This window comes from Rhinatrema bivittatum, chromosome 1 (assembly GCF_901001135.1).
Source record: "Rhinatrema bivittatum chromosome 1, aRhiBiv1.1, whole genome shotgun sequence".
Taxonomy (NCBI): Eukaryota; Metazoa; Chordata; class Amphibia; order Gymnophiona; family Rhinatrematidae; genus Rhinatrema; species Rhinatrema bivittatum.
The window spans coordinates 505,826,141-505,842,088 of record NC_042615.1 but is presented as its reverse complement, the minus strand read 5'-3'; the positions used below and the strand labels follow the sequence as shown (position 1 = coordinate 505,842,088).

The 15,948-nt window shown below is 44.4% G+C and overlaps 1 protein-coding gene across 1 annotated transcript in view; it reads left to right on the top strand.

Annotated features, from left to right (window-relative positions):
• The first annotated feature begins 7,677 nt into the window (after window positions 1–7,677).
• TUBA3E (tubulin alpha 3e) overlaps window positions 7,678–15,948 on the top strand; it is a 47,685-nt gene continuing 39,414 nt past the window's right edge. Inside the window, exons 1-3 of the mRNA XM_029610741.1 lie at window positions 7,678–7,827; window positions 8,781–9,003; window positions 9,243–9,391. Coding sequence (XP_029466601.1) covers window positions 7,825–7,827; window positions 8,781–9,003; window positions 9,243–9,391 — 375 coding nt within the window. The 5' untranslated portion in view covers window positions 7,678–7,824. The remainder of the gene's footprint in view (window positions 7,828–8,780; window positions 9,004–9,242; window positions 9,392–15,948) is intronic.

Here is a 15,948-nt window from a genome sequence, read left to right as displayed (position 1 = left end):
CGCTTTCTCCACCAGCCTCGGGAAAATGGCGACTGCCACGTCTGCTTGCCACACTCCCCGGCATTCCCGGAAAGGCTATGGCAAGGCTTTCCGCTATGAATCACCTGAGGGCCTCCTAGGATGCGCGCATGCGCTACCCATGTCTTTATTCCAACGGCGTGAACCTCGGGGGCGTCCCCTCGAGTGACGTCACAACATCCAGGTATTTAGCCTGCCCATTTGCTGACTGACTTTGAGTTAGCAAGGATTGGATTTGTCCGGTCTAAGCTGCTCTGCTGCTCTGCCACTTCTTGCTGCTGCTGGAAGCTCTCTCTACCCTCCGGGGTTCTACTAACTTGGGTACCCGCTCCTCGGGGGCCCTATGCTTCTTTCCAGGTGCCTATCCAGTATCCAGATACTCGCTCCTCAAGGGCCTGAGTTGTCTACCTTGGTGCCTGCTACCATTACTTCTACCTGCTGGGAACTCTACCATTACAGCTACAAGAGTGTGAGTAATCTAACATCTACCAGTCTGTCTCACCTACAGCTCCTCATTGGAAATCTGCATCGGAGCTCCCTATACCACCATTGTGGGATGGGTCTCCTCAGCCGAGGACCCTAGACTGCTGCTGCAGGAATCTACTCACTACTGCCACCTCTGGTGAACTCTACAAGCTGTACAATAAAAACTCTGTGTTTGTGCATCTGAGTCTAGCCTGGTACTGCAGTTCCCCGCGGGGCTCCTCCCCATGGGAGTGGCCATCACTGCAGCGTCTAAGAATCCACCAAACACCTCAAAATCATAACATACACACGTATGTCAACAAATTTCAAAACATGCTTGCATGAGGCACATTCCAAGTTTTGCAACTAGTCCACCAGTTTGTCCAGTTAATAGCGAGGTCTTTCAGACCTGTGTAGTTCTTCATCCTACATGCCCTCCAGTTGACCAGGACTTCTCACCCTGCTCTATAATCCCTAAAACTCAAGATCTAAAGACTTGCTCCTCATCAGGAGCAGCAGTAAAGTTACATGGATATCTAGCGTACACCTGCTGCGGTTTTTGGCTTTAAAATTTGAAGTTACATGCATAAGTCTTGGCCCCACCCTGCAAAGCCCATATGCACATACTTTGCAGCTTTTTAAAATTGTGTTGCTCGTGCTTAGCCCAAATATGTGGACATTTTTGCGCAAGCAACGCTGTTAAAATTGACCTGAATGTGATCATGTGCACTGTTTAAAGGAGACCTGCCCTCTGATCAGGCTGTGTTCATGTGTACCGTGTAAGGAGACCTGCCCCATGCTCATGCTGTCATCGTGTGTACTGTGTGTAAAGGAGACTTGCGATTGTGTGAGCTATGTAAAGGAGACTTCCCCCTGCTCTGACTGTGATTGTGTGGGCTGTGTAAAGGAGACCTGCCCCCCTGCTCAGGCGCTGTTCTCTGGAAGATGCAGCTAGCTTCGCTTGGGATGAGTTACCATAGAGACCTGTCTAAATTAATAGACTTTGAAATCCAAGCAGGGTTCTCCCAGGGCTATACTCTAACCCCCTTGAGGTCTTATTATTTCTCCAGCAACAACAACCAACTAAATAAATATATACACATTTTACTCTGTCCTAAATAAACAGAGTTATAGGAACTGTTGAAGATAGAGAGGAACAGGCAAGGGAGAAGCAGGAGAATAAACAGAGATAGAGAAACCGCTGAAGGGATAAAGTGGGGCAGATGGGAGGAAGTGTCTGTATATCCACTTTGCATCTCAATCTTCGTTAAATGTATTAAAATCAAACACTTTCAAATTACTTCTTTTAATTCCCGTTATTTGTATTCCAATAAACAAAAAGTTTCAAAAAAAATCAAACAATATAATTTAAATGGTTTATTCCAGGCCTGGATTTAAGCATAGACAACTGCCTAAGGTGCCAAATATCCAGGCCAAAGCGGAGCCTGCGTCTGCTCGCCTTAGAGCCATGTGCCAGGCAGCACAGCTTCGAGAGGTGTTCCCGTACACTCTGTCTATGGGTGCCAAAATCTTAAATCCGGGCCTGGTTCCTGGTTCCTGCCCCCACCTGGTTCCTGGTTCCTGCCCCCACCACAGGGGGTGGGGGCAGGAAATTCTGTCACCCTCCAGAAACGTAGGAGTAACAGCTGATATATATAGGCCTTGGGTTCAGTCTGTTCCATACAGGCTGCTGGTGCTAGAGGCCAGCTGAGAGAGCTATGTGGTATTTCATGCTTTGCTGACAGATCTATATTTATTTATTTATTTATTTATTTATTTATTTATTTAAAATATTTTATATACCATTGTTATTTACCATCACAACGGTTTACAGGAAGGCACATAAAGTAACAAAAAGTATTCAAACCAGGGAAAAATATTATAAAAGTGCCGATATGATTCGGTAACGAAGTGTGTTCAAATATACAATTAAATGATAAGTTAGTTTGATTTGTCCTTTTGAAACCTGTGTCATAGTTTAACTTTACAGAATTATCAATGAGAGGTGGGATCAAAAATAATAACTTAAACTCATAGTAAAACTAAGTGCTGAGGTTATGATGCTTGTCTTTATTTACTTTCTCCGTTCTCTTTGTAAAATGCCTGTTTAATCAGCCATGTTTTTTAAAATCCTTTAAATAGTTTAAAATTCCTCTGCAATCTTATCTCAAGAGACATTGAATTCCACAAGTTGGGTCCCACCAAAGACAGTGCTCGCTCCCTGACCTGTGTAAGTTGTGCTGTTTTAAGATGGCACAGTCAGGAGTGCCTTATTCGCGGATCTCAGATTTCGATATGCATAACAGGAAAGAGGAAGTATGGTCATTAAATAAGGTCAAAATTCCTCCCCCTGCCCCTATGCAACTGCTCTCTCTCTATGTCTGAGGTCTCACTGGAGACTCCCAAGTGGTATAAATTATTCTATGTATTATGCCAATTGAAAAAACTCCCAAACAGATGGTAAACTCAAATCACATGATATATATATATATATATATATATATATATATATATATATATATATATACACACACAAACTGTATATATACTGTATGTATATATATACACACACACTGTATATATACTGTGTATACTGTATGTATATACTGCATTGTATATACTGTATATATATACTGTATATATACTGTATGTATATATATATATATATACTCTGTGTGTATGTATATATATATATACACTATATATATATATATACAGTGTATATATATATATATATCATGTGATTTATACACACACACACACGCACACCAACTTAATGCAGTATCCACCAAATAATCAAAATTTAATATTGATAGATTGAGACATTCATAGCAAAGGAGCAAACATTTAAGGAGCATTAAAAATTGCTGTACAGGCTAATAATTTACTCCTGAAAATTGAAGCTCCATGTTTTAATCATCGGTCTCTCTATTCAATTCCATCAAAATCACATACTTAGTTTCAGAAAGAGAGGTGCATGAGAACCAAGGGGAGGGGAGAGATGGACAGAGAATATAGAGGGAAGGTGTGTGAGAGAAAGCCAAAGATGATGAAGGGAGTGAAGGTAAGAGAGAGATAGAGGTAGTGATGGTGGGTCTGTACTGTATGTGTGTTGTAAAGCAATGCCAGATATGGTGATGGTGGGAGAAGATAGAGAACCAAAGGTGTGGTGAAGGACTGAGGGGGTGAGCGACAGAAAAAGTTGGTGACTGGGAGGGTGTGAAATCCAGAGATGATGATGGGAGTGAGGGTTTGAGAGACAGAAGGGTGATGGGGTTTGAGTGTATGAGATACAGTCAGAGAAAGTATTGGGGGAAGAGGAGAGCATGCAAGGGGATTACTGAGGGTCAGAGAAGATCAGACAGAGTCTGATGGGGAATAGCATGAGAGGGGATGATTAGGGTTGAGAGTTAAATTGGGCATGATGGACAATGAGAGAATATGAGAAGTGATAATTGGGATTGAGAATGTGATAGAAAATGACTGGGAGTGAGATGGTCAGAATGTGAGGGTGAGGGAGTCAGAGAGGAAGGGATGGGAGAACATGAGAGGGTGACTGAAATGAAATGGTTGAGAGTAAAAAGGAGTGGCTGAGGAAGAAAGAGTCAATGTAGGAATGACAGGGAGTGGTGAAACAGCCAGAGATGGGGTGGCTGATGGAGAAGGGAGAGTAACCCACCAAGGGGGAGTCAGGGGTGGGCAATCTCCAATTTTCATGGATACCTGTCCAGTGAGGGTTTCAGGATATCCCTAATGAATATACATGAAATAGATTTGCATAAATTGAAGCAGTATAGATGCAAATCTATTTCATGCATATTCATTAGGAATATCTTGAAAACCCCTGGGGAAGACACAGGGCTGAAAAGGGTGGGTGGAGTTGGGAAGATGAAATGAAATTCTGGGACAAGGAAAACCGGAGAGTGAAAGATAATGAAAAAAAGGAGGGGTAAGATCCAGGGATCATTGGACATAGTGAAGAGATGGTGATGGAAGGGAGACTGAGGCAGAAAAGATAGAAATGGAGAAAACAGATGCAAGGAAAAGATCAACATCAGAGTCAAAAGTAGGAATGAAGTAATTTAAACAGGAGGAGAGAAAAGAAATAAAAAAATGGAAAGCAGACCCTGGGATAGTCATTAGGAAAAGACAGGCAAAAGCAGCAAAAAAGAGATCTGGACCAATGCTGTTAGTAAAAAAAATCATTCAAAGGTAGTAATACAGTGATCTAATAGCTGTGTGGCTTTTGGGGTAAACTGTATTATTTTCAAGCTGTGATAGCTTTTATTGGATAGCGTTTGAGGTCACATAGATCCCTTCCTTGGAGGTGACCAATGTCTCTGATGTAACATCTGGAGAAGGAACCTATGTGGTAGGGAGTAGGGCTATCAGAAGAGTCAGGTAAGATGGGCAGCCACCTGGGGTGCCAGAACAGGGAGATGCCATACTGTTCCTGCTGTCACTGCAGTGGTGACAGAAACAAATTCCTGCACTACTGGCTCTGTGCAGCCATATCTTCAAATGAGGCCTGAGTCAATACATGGGGCTACCTGGCCAACCACGCCTTAGAGGTGGATCCTTCTCTCACTAACCGCCCAGTGAGCCATCTAGCCCAGAGACTATCCTGACCAAGGGCCCTGTCTTTATAGCATACAGGACCTTCACACTGACAAGCTTGCCTTGTGTTTCAAAATTACTTGCATGGCAATGGCATAGAAATGTCACACCAAGTATAGGCCTAATACCTAATTCTATGTACAAGTGTTCCAAATACCACTTCTTCTTGTGCTGGCTCGCAAGCCCCATGTGCTTTAAGGGAGTAGATCAGATGGGACTGTGCAACTGAGGGTTGGGCTGGAGGTGACCTGCAGAGATCACATTTTTGGTGAAGGACCTGCCCCCCCTCCCCAAACCCTGAATGAAATAGACACTTGTGGTGTATTCTGCTACTGTATGCAGATATGGCAGTGAGGGTGAAAGTGAGCACACCCGTGCAGACAGTGTCACCTACGGGGCAGGGTTGCTGTGCTGTGGGGTAGAGGTAGGGGTAGGTGTGATTAGGGTTACCTACTGGCTCCGGATTTTCAGGACAGGTTGATCCAGTTCTGGTTTTACACCGCTGCATGCAGGGACTTGAGTTTGTGTTTTGTTTTTTTTAAGGACTACAATAAGGATTTTCAGGACAGGATGAACCTGTCCTGAAAATCTGAAGCCAGTTAGAAACCCTAGATGTGATATACAAAAATGAAGCTTTAAATTATCCCTCACCATACCTAAGTAATTCACTCTCTGTGGCCCCCCCCCCCCCACCAGTATTTCTGTCTAAAGACGTTACTGACAGACAAAATGACAGAGAAGGAAAGGAGAATGAGGAATAGGAATAAGAAGACTAACATATTTTAAATTAAATATTTTATTTTGTGACTTTTCAGTTTTTAAATTATAGGCTGGAAAGTCAGGTTTGCTCAGTCACTGCCCTGGGCTCCAGGTCAGCCTCCTCCCCGCTCTCAATACTCCAAACTCGGGGGCTGTCTGATCTCAGTGGCCTCTACCCTAACCAGTTAAGTTACAGGGCAAGGGAGAACAAGGGACTCCTCGGGGGTCCGTAGTGACCCGCCCGTCGCCCGGCTCTGTCCGGACATGCCCTGGGATGTGCTCGGCCAAGCCGCACTTCCACCCTGGCTCCCCCTCCGCCCTCCTCGTGCCCCGTTTCTTTCTTCTGCCTGTTCCATCTTGTCCTCGCGCGCTGCCATGCTTTGCCGGGCTCGCCTGGTTGATATTTTGCAGATAGGTTTAGAAATTAAAACAAATGAGTTGGCTTAAACGTTTGTCCCTTTTTCCTGAAGGGGGAGAGGGGGGCCTAACGCAATCCCCACTTTTTTTTTTTTTTAAATGCTGCGTTCATTCATTAAAAAAATATTGAAATCTATTTTTATTTTAACACCCCCCCCCCCTCCCAAAAAAAAAGGATTTGGTCATCGTGGTAAAGAGAGCCTGTCCCCTCCGTTTTTACCCTTTGGCTCGCTTCGATTTATTCATGATCATTCAAATAAAGTACAAGGAAAATGATAAACATACAAGTGAGGTTCTGTATTGTTTATAACTAGTAATGCCAGAATTTCCGTTTCCTTATTAAGGTGAATTTTTTCCCCTTACAAATATAGAGAACACTCTTAATAAAAATGTTTTCCACCGATTTCTCAAAAAGCATATTTTGTGTGGGTTTTATGATCTTGACTGCCAACAGCATCAGGATATTTTCAAATCTGCGTAGGGAAGGCCAATGCCAAATATATTGTGAAAATAATTGAATATTTGTGAGGAATAACTAATTCCCATTAAAATACATTTACTGGACGGTTTAGAAAGGAAAACGACAAAAAATTAACGTTTTTAACAAATGAGGGAATTTACACGAGGAAAAATGTTAGCCTAACGGTTTGTACATTTTCTTCTTGTCACATTTTTATGTTTTGCAAATAAATAAAAATGGCAGTTTGTTATTAAGAACATAAATTTACAGGATATGAGATTTTAATGCTAAATTGTAACCTGTGCCTGAAGGCAGAAAACAAACTGCTTTCATTCTTTCCAAATGGATGGATAATTATTAACCACTGTAATTACAGCAGCAAGACTCTGCGGTAAATTATTACCTTAAAATAATGAGGACTTTTTCGGAGCGGAAAATTAATCGCAGGAAGAGCTGCGAGACCAATAACATAGCACTGTTTACAATTCAGTTTATTCATATGTATAAATAAAATACACTTTTCTATATATTTTAGCCACAATTTGTAAATAACGTATAATGTAGATTTGCTGACTTCTTTATTATAACGCTTGAAGCAACGGTAAAAATTATTTCGACTTTCTCTGTCATCAAACAAACGGTTACCCTAAGCGCGAGACCAACCGACAGCCTTTTCCCGCCCCACGCTCCTCCCGCGCTAAAAGTAAAGCCAATTAGAAGTGCCGATTCACCAGTAGCTCCATGGCAACAGCCAATGTAAAGGCGACAACGAGCGGTGGGTGAAGCGGAGGGCTGGCAAAGGAGCTGCGAGCCACGACTGTGCTCATCTCTGGGAATCCAGAGGACCAATCAAAACGTAGAGCTTCGTGATTGACAGCGTTCTAGGCTAATCGTAGTCAGGAAAATATTGTCCCTGATGGGAGCGCGTGGAGGCGAAGCGGCTGTATAAAAAAGCGAATCCTGCGACGCGCGAGCTGTCAGTTGGAGAAGACTCGTCGCACGTCTCGAAGATCTGTAGTCGTTGAAGAGGAACATCTCAAAGAATCGCGGCGCTGAGCTTTGTGTTATAACCTCGAAAATAAGCGAAGATGGTGAGAACGAGAAGGGGGTTGTTTCTAGACGGCTTTAACAGTGAGCCGAAGAGAGAAAAACTAACGCTTCCATCCCACCGTGTGATTAAGCATGGCGGACAGGGGGACCGCTGGTTACTAATGATTTAAAAGAGGGGCGGGAGGAGGCAGGGACTGCCTTAGTAGTGTCGAAGTAAACCGTTGCGGTGATTGGCCGACGAGAGGGTGAGTCGGACTTACTGTCCTGAGCAGGTGGTTGGAATGTTGACGGGTGGTGCGCAATGTTTACGTTCTGCTATCGTTTGTCGCTAATTTTCCGGATTAGAGTTTCTGCCGTCGGAAAGCTGTAGGGGGTGGATGGTTAGGATGATATCTCAAAATAGGGTGACTTCTTTAGGAAGAAGCTAATCTACAAATCAATGGCCACGAGAATGTTTCGTGAGTAATCTGAAAGTTGACTCATGATTTTTTCATTTTTTAAGTGAATGCAGAAGCGTGTGGAGTATGTTCTGCCATTATGTGTAATGAAATAAGCGGAATATTAAATCAGATTAAATAAAATATTTTTATTGTCATTGATTTGTAAGTTTGGAATATTTTCAGATCTGCTTATTTGTTTTGCCCGTACCATGGCCGGAATTAAATTCACTCTTAAAACAGTGTATGCTGGGTACAATCTCAGTCTGTCATACTGCTAGTACTTTTAATACTTGCATTGTGCCAAAGAGTTTCCTTCTGGAGTTCATAGGTGGATATAATGTATACAGGCAACATACCGAGGTGCAGTTGGATATTCGGGGTTTTGTTTTTTTTTCCATCAGGTTGGTGGTGCTCAGAATAATTGGGACTATTGTAAAGGATTTTCAGTGTCCAGTTAATTGTGTTTAAAAAAAAATAAATATATATATATAATACTATATATATAGTATTGTTCTCGCCATTGCGAAATCACTGAAATGTACATTTTTTTGCAGCGTGAGTGTATCTCTATTCATGTTGGCCAGGCTGGTGTTCAAATTGGCAATGCCTGCTGGGAGCTGTACTGTCTTGAACATGGCATCCAGCCTGATGGTCAGATGCCCAGTGACAAAACCATTGGAGGTGGTGACGATTCCTTCAACACTTTCTTCAGTGAAACTGGGGCTGGCAAGCATGTTCCCAGGGCTGTGTTTGTGGATCTGGAACCAACTGTGGTTGGTATGTACATAAGAATCTAAATTATGTGTGTTGTGTTGTCTTCAGAATAATCGTAGGAGAGATTAGTCAATGTATTAATAGAAAGGTATTCTAGCTTTTGATAGAAAAGCTATCTGTAGTCTGTTCTGTATGCCGTATGCTGCCATTGCTGAAGAAAAATGTTGGTTGCATAGAAACGGCCAACATGTATCAACTGAATTGGATGCAAAACATGACAAAATAATTTTGTGTCTGTCTAGATGAAGTACGTACAGGTACCTATCGGCAGCTATTTCATCCTGAGCAACTAATCACTGGAAAAGAAGATGCAGCTAATAATTATGCCAGAGGTCATTACACAATTGGCAAAGAAATTGTAGATTTAGTACTGGATCGCATTCGCAAGCTGGTGAGAATTAGTTAACCTAATTTCTGACTCTTCATAAAGTCTCAAATCAGATCGTGACCTGGAAAGATATGCTACCCCTGGTTTATTTCACCACCTTTGCAGGTCCTTGAAATATGTTTTGTCTTTTCTACTGCACATTTTTGCTTATGTAATTTCCATGCCTAATTAAAGGTCTGATGTACTAAAGAACACAAATGGAAAATATTAAGAAAACCTGGGCATCTAACGTTTGTAGGTGCCAGGACAAAGCCCTTTCTCCTTGTCATGTTTTGGCTCTTTTTTTTTTTTCTTTTAATTTTTGTTCTATTTCTCAAACTTTTCTTTTTTGCTGTGTTTGGGGGTTTTTTTTATTGTCACTTTTAGAGCTGTTTTGTTTTAATATTTGTTTCTTCTCCCTCCTTGCCACCTTTTCTGTATAGACAGGGAGCAGTCCCAGTCCACAGTAGTTTTCCTTTTGGTTCCAGATTAACTATGATAGCAGTTCTTCCTGCACCTGGGCATTTTCATTCCCTTGCAAAAGCAGTTTTTCATATCTTGTCTTTAGAAAAAATGCTAAAGTACTTAGGCCCCTACTTGTAAATATTAATAATTATATTGGACAGTATGCCTAGTTTGAGCTTATACAATTGTAACAATTATGTATAGTGGGGAAGAGTTGGTTTTCACATCTTTAAATTACAATAAATGGATGTTTCCATCTTGTCCTGCTATACCAGTCCAGCCCTGACAAGTGGATTATTATTCTGCACTCAGGCAAACCAATCCCCACAAGTGGGTTATGCACCTCTACCAGCAGATGGAGACAGAGTAAAAGCTGTCATCATGGATATATAGCTCTGCCCTGACATCTGCCTGCCAGTATTCTGTCTCCAGCAGATGATGGACATGCATTTTCCTATCTGATATTGCTTGTAGTAAAAAAGTGAAAGTTTATCACTTGTACCTCTGAGCTGACACCCATGGGTCCCTTCTTCAATTGAGCACCTTTAGTCCGGTAGCCTCTTTCAGGTGTGGACGTAAAAAAAAAAATTTTGAAGTGGTTGACAGATAAAGGCTCCGTGATGAAGGCTTTCGGGCCCCCCCCAATAGCTGGAGATCTGGTCATTCTCACAGGACAAGCAGAATGGTAGTCCTCACATATGGGTGACATCATCAGGAAGGAGCCCAATCACGGAAAACGTCTGTCAAAGTTTCCAGAACTTTGACTGGCCCCTACTGGGCATGCCCAGCATGGCACTAACCCTGCAGCCAGCAGGGGTCCCCCTTCAGTCTTCTTTTTTCCGCGCAGCAGTAGCCTCGCGATTCCTGACAGGAATTTATTTTCATATTCTCAGCCAGGACCGGCTGAACTCAAGTATATATTAAAAAAAAAAGTAAAAATAACTGAAGAGCAGCAGAAGTCAGAGTAGGGAGGTTTTATTCTCAGAGGACAAGCAGGATGGTAGTCCTGACACATGGGTGACATCAGAAGCAGGGCCGGATTTACACATTTCTATGCCCTAGGCCAAAGCACCTTCCCTGTATGTACCTGGATCAGTCCAGACAGTGGGTTGAGCCTCCTGTCCAACAGATGGAGACGAGAAAAACTGAAAGGATATCCCATATCAGGACAGTGCCCTGCGTCCCTTCAGTATTTCTCTGTCTCCAGTAGATGAGGTGGTTGAACCTGCGGTTCCCTCTATTTAGCTGTTTTTCTCTCTGTGGGGATTTCTTTTCCCTTCCTGCCTCTGGTTTTCCAGGATCAAGCAAGTATTAAGAACATAAGAAGATAAGAAATTGCCTTGCTGGGTCAGACCAAGGGTCCATCAAGCCCAGCATCCTGTTTCCAACAGAGGCCAAACCAGGCCACAAGAACCTGGCAATTACCCAAACACCAAGAAGATCCCATGCTAATGATGCAATTACTAGCAGTGGCTATTCCCTAAGGGGTAGATTTTCAAACCGCGAGATTTGGCGTACTTTTGCTGGCGCATCAGGCGCAAGCAAAAGTACGCTGGATTTTAGTAGATACGCGCGGAGCCGTGCGTATCCGCTAAAATCCGGGATCGGCGCGCGCAAGGCTATGGATTCTGTATAGCCGGTGCGCGCCGAGCCGCGCAGCCTACCTCCGTTCCCTCCGAGGCCGCTCCGAAATCGGAGCGGCCTTGGAGGGAACTTTCTTTTGCCCTCCCCTCACCTTCCCCTACCTAACCCACCCGCCCGGCCCTGTCTAAACCCCATCCTTACCTTTGTCGGGGGATTTACGCCTCCCAGAGGGAGGCGTAAATCCCCGTGCGCCAGCGGGCCGCTAGCGCGCCGGGACGCGACCTGGGGGCAGGTCCGGAGGGCGCGGCCACACCCCCGGACTGCCCCGGGCCGTAACCACGCCCCCAGACCCGCTCCCGACACGCCCCCGAAACGCCGCGCCGACCGGGCCCGCCCCCGACACGCCCCCCTCAGAAAACCCCGGGACTTACGCGAGTCCCGGGGCTCTGCGCGCGCCGGTAGGCCTATGTAAAATAGGCGCACCGGTGCGCAGGGCCCTGCTCGCCTAAATCCGCCCCACAGTAAACTTGATTAATAGCAGTTAATGGACTTCTCTTCCAAGAACTTATTCAAACCTTTTTTGAACCCAGCTACACTAACAGCACTAACCACATCCTCTGGCAACAAATTCCAGAGCTTTATTGTGCATTGAGTGAAAAATAATTTTCTCCGATTAGTCTTGAATGTGCTACTTGCTAACTTCATGGAATGCCCCCTAGTCCTTCTATTATTCGAAAGTGTAAATAACCGAGTCACATCTACTCGTTCAAGACCTCTCATGATCTTAAAGACCTCTATTATATCCCCCCTCAGCCGTCTCTTCTCCAAGCTGAAAAGCCCTAACCTCTTCAGCCTTTCCTCATAGGGGAGCTGTTCCATCCCCTTTATCATTTTGGTTGCCCTTCTCTGTACCTTCCCCATTGCAACTATATCTTTTTTGAGACACGGCGACCAGAATTGTACACAGTATTCAAGGTGTGGTCTCACCATGGAGCGATTATAGAGGCATTATGACATTTTCCGTTTTATTAACCATTCCCTTCCTAATAATTCCTAACATTCTATTTGCTTTTTTGACTGCTGCAGCACACTGAGCCGACGATTTCAATGTATTGTCTACTATGACGCCTAGATCTTATTCAACTTATAAATAAATAAATAAATAAAAGGAAAATCAAAGTTTTTCTGACCAAGTGAGACAGAACTCTCTCATAGCTCTTACTGGGTCCTGGGGGGGGTTCCCTTTGAGTATTAAGCCTGGGACCCCTTAGGCCCGGTGACCATTTTGCCTGGCTTGGGGTGATACTGGTGGTCCAGTCACTCCCCCTTTTTCTTGTGTGACCCCTGAGATGTCCATGCTTCGGGTCCCTTAGCAGAGATGCCTTTATTATCCCAGGACAAGCAGGATGCTAGTCCTCACATATGGGTGATGTCCTTGATGGAGCCCTATTGCAGAAAACATTCTGTCAAAGTTTCTAGAAACTTTTGACTGGCACTCAGCCCACTGAGCATGCCATTATATTCTCAGCCACATGGGTCTCCCTTCAGTCTTCGTTTTTCCGCGCTGCTTTTTGCAGGAGCCTGTGTGAGTTTTCTCACATACATTCTGACTAAAAAAAAAAAAAAAAAATCAGATTTAAAAGCAATTATTTCTCTCCCCATATTGGGGTCTCCTGTGTTACCACCGGCCGGTGAGTAATTTTTGTCTCATTCTGACTCTTTTGAGTAAAAATATTTTTCTTATTTTCATCGATGGCTGTCAAGGGAAATATGGCCACAGGATTCAAAAAATGCCCCAATTGTAATCGGATCATGTCCATTACAGATCCACACCTCAAGTGTGTACTTCGTTGGGCCAATCACACGATGTAACATCTTGCCCAAATTGTGCCGAAATGACTGCGAAGGGTTGAAAGCCCCGACAAGAAAAGATGGAACACTTTTTTCCACCTACAACTTTTACCTTCTCCATCGACGTCCACTCAATTATCTCTGGCCGGAGTTTCAAAACGTCTAATTCTTAAAAAAAGGTCGTCCGGAAGGTTCGGGGGATCGTTCATCACCAACCCTATCCGTGGCATCGACGAGGTCAGCAGCGAAACATCGACCAAAGCATCAACAGGCGCCATCTATCGATTCCGGAGGCTCTATTATCCCCAGATAAATTGACCGCCAAATGGCCTCACCTTCAGGAAATACAGAGGCCTTCGACGCTGAGGCGTTCACCTCCTCCCGATGTACCAGCCATCGAACCTCTACAGGGCCCTGTGGAAGGACCGATAACACATCCACCGCCACCACGTGTAGCTGCTCTGCCTGCACCAACTATCACAGAGGAATTGAGCGGATTTATCCGCCAAGTGGTACTGCGAGCATTACAGGACCATCTATGCCAGTGCCCGCACCGATGCGCTTGCACTGATGCCGGTACCAACACCGAAGCCGCTGACTCCACTGGTACCAAAGCATCTGCCGACTACTTTACCGTCGCCAGTACCCGGACCAATGCCGGAACCAGTCCCGACAATACCGATGCCAGTGCCTGGGGCCCCAGGACAACCAGAATTGGTGTTATTTCAACTTCTGATGGATAGATTTGACGCAGTCGTTGGTGCTCTCCCACCGAAATCTATTCCATCTAAACCAAATGAAGAAGTTCCTGGACGGACACCGTTTGATGATCCACAGCCAGGACCTTAGGACTTTTTCCACCTCAGAGGTCTTCTCCCACTTCTCCTTGTAGAGAAGACCCATATAATTCATGGGAAGACAAGCATACGGATACTTCCTCCGAGAGCTTCGTGTCTGACCCTTCTCCGGAAGGTAGGAAGAAATCCCCACCAGAGGACATGTCCTTTACTAATTTGTTAGGACATGGCAGACACAATACCATTTAACTTGGTATCTGAAGAGGACACGAGACAGCAAACTTTGGAAGTTTTACAGTTCGTGGACCCTCCAAAAGAGGTCCTAGCCATCCCTGTCCACGAAGTACTGTTGGATTTACAGCATAGACTCTGGGAACATCAACCTATTAACAAAAGAGTGGACACCACTTATCTGGTCCAAAATGTTCCTGGATACCAAAAATCACAACTGCCACATCAATCAGTTGTTGAGTCAGCACAGAAGAAATCCAAGAGAATAAGACCTCATTCTTCCACTCCTCCTGGAAAGGACCACAGATTCCTGGACTCCTTCGGCAGGAAAGTATACCAGGGAGCTATGCTCAATTCAAGGATTGCATCATATCAGCTATATATGACGCAATACCAGAGGAATCTTTGGAAGCAGATGCAGGAACTTTCCAACTCCCTACTTCAGTAGTACCAAGAAGCAGCTCAGGCCATAATACACAAAGGACTTGAAGCTAGAAAACACGAAGTCCGAGCCACTTACGACAACTTTGAAACAGCTTCAAGAGTAGCGGCCTCAGGTATAAGTGCACGTCGCTGGGCATGGTTAAAAGCTTCTGACCTCAGGCCTGAGGTACAGGAAAAACTGGTTGATTTGAAATGCATAGGTAACAACCTCTTTGGGTCAAAGGTACAGGATGCTGTGGCCCAACTGAAAGAACATACGGAAACCTTGCGCCAACTGACGTCAGTTCTGCAAGACTCTGCTGCATCATCATCTCGCCGTCCTTCAAGGAAGGAATCTTGAAAGCCTTTCTACAGACAGAGACATTACTACCCTCCAGCATCCAGGGGCAGATCTTCTCATCCGCAGCAAAGATCTCAACCCAGGCAACCTAGAGCTGCTAGGTTTCAACCTCCACCGCAGACGGGACCAGCTGCAGGTTTTTGAGGCCACCATCAGAGACCAAAGCCATCTCCACAATCCAAAACAGACTCTGCCAGTAGGAGGCAGAGTTTCCTCCTTCTACAACCATTGGTTACAGATAACAGTCCAATGGGTACTCTCAATAATATCTCTGTTACCAACTCAATTTCCTCTCAACTCCAAGAGACTCCTCCAAAACCTCTTTCGCTAAACGAAAATCACATAATTCATCTACAAGCAGAATTATCCACCCTTCTGAGGGCCAGAGCTGTAGAGCCGGTGCCCCGGTCTCAGCAGGGCAGAGGATTCTACTCCCGTTATTTCTTCATTTCAAAGAAAACCGGAGGCCTACGTCCCATCCTAGACCTCCGAAATCTCAACAAATTTGTGAAGAAAGAAAAGTTCAGGATGGTATCTCTAGGCACCATGCTTCCACTTCTTCAAACAGGAGATTGGCTTTGTTCTCTGGATCTACAAGACGCTTACACCCACATTCCAATATTCCCTCCTCATCGCAAGTATCTGTGCTTGCTGGTGGGTCATCAACATTTCCAGTACAGAGTACTACCGTTTGGACTCGCTTCAGTTCCCAGAGTATTCACAAAATGCCTAGCAGTAATAGCAGCACACTTACACAAGGAACGTGTCCACGTCTTCCTTTATCTAGACGACTGGCTCATCAGAAGTCAATCTCAACAAGGAGCACTAACTTCTCTCAACCGAACAATTGCTCTACTTCACTCCATGGG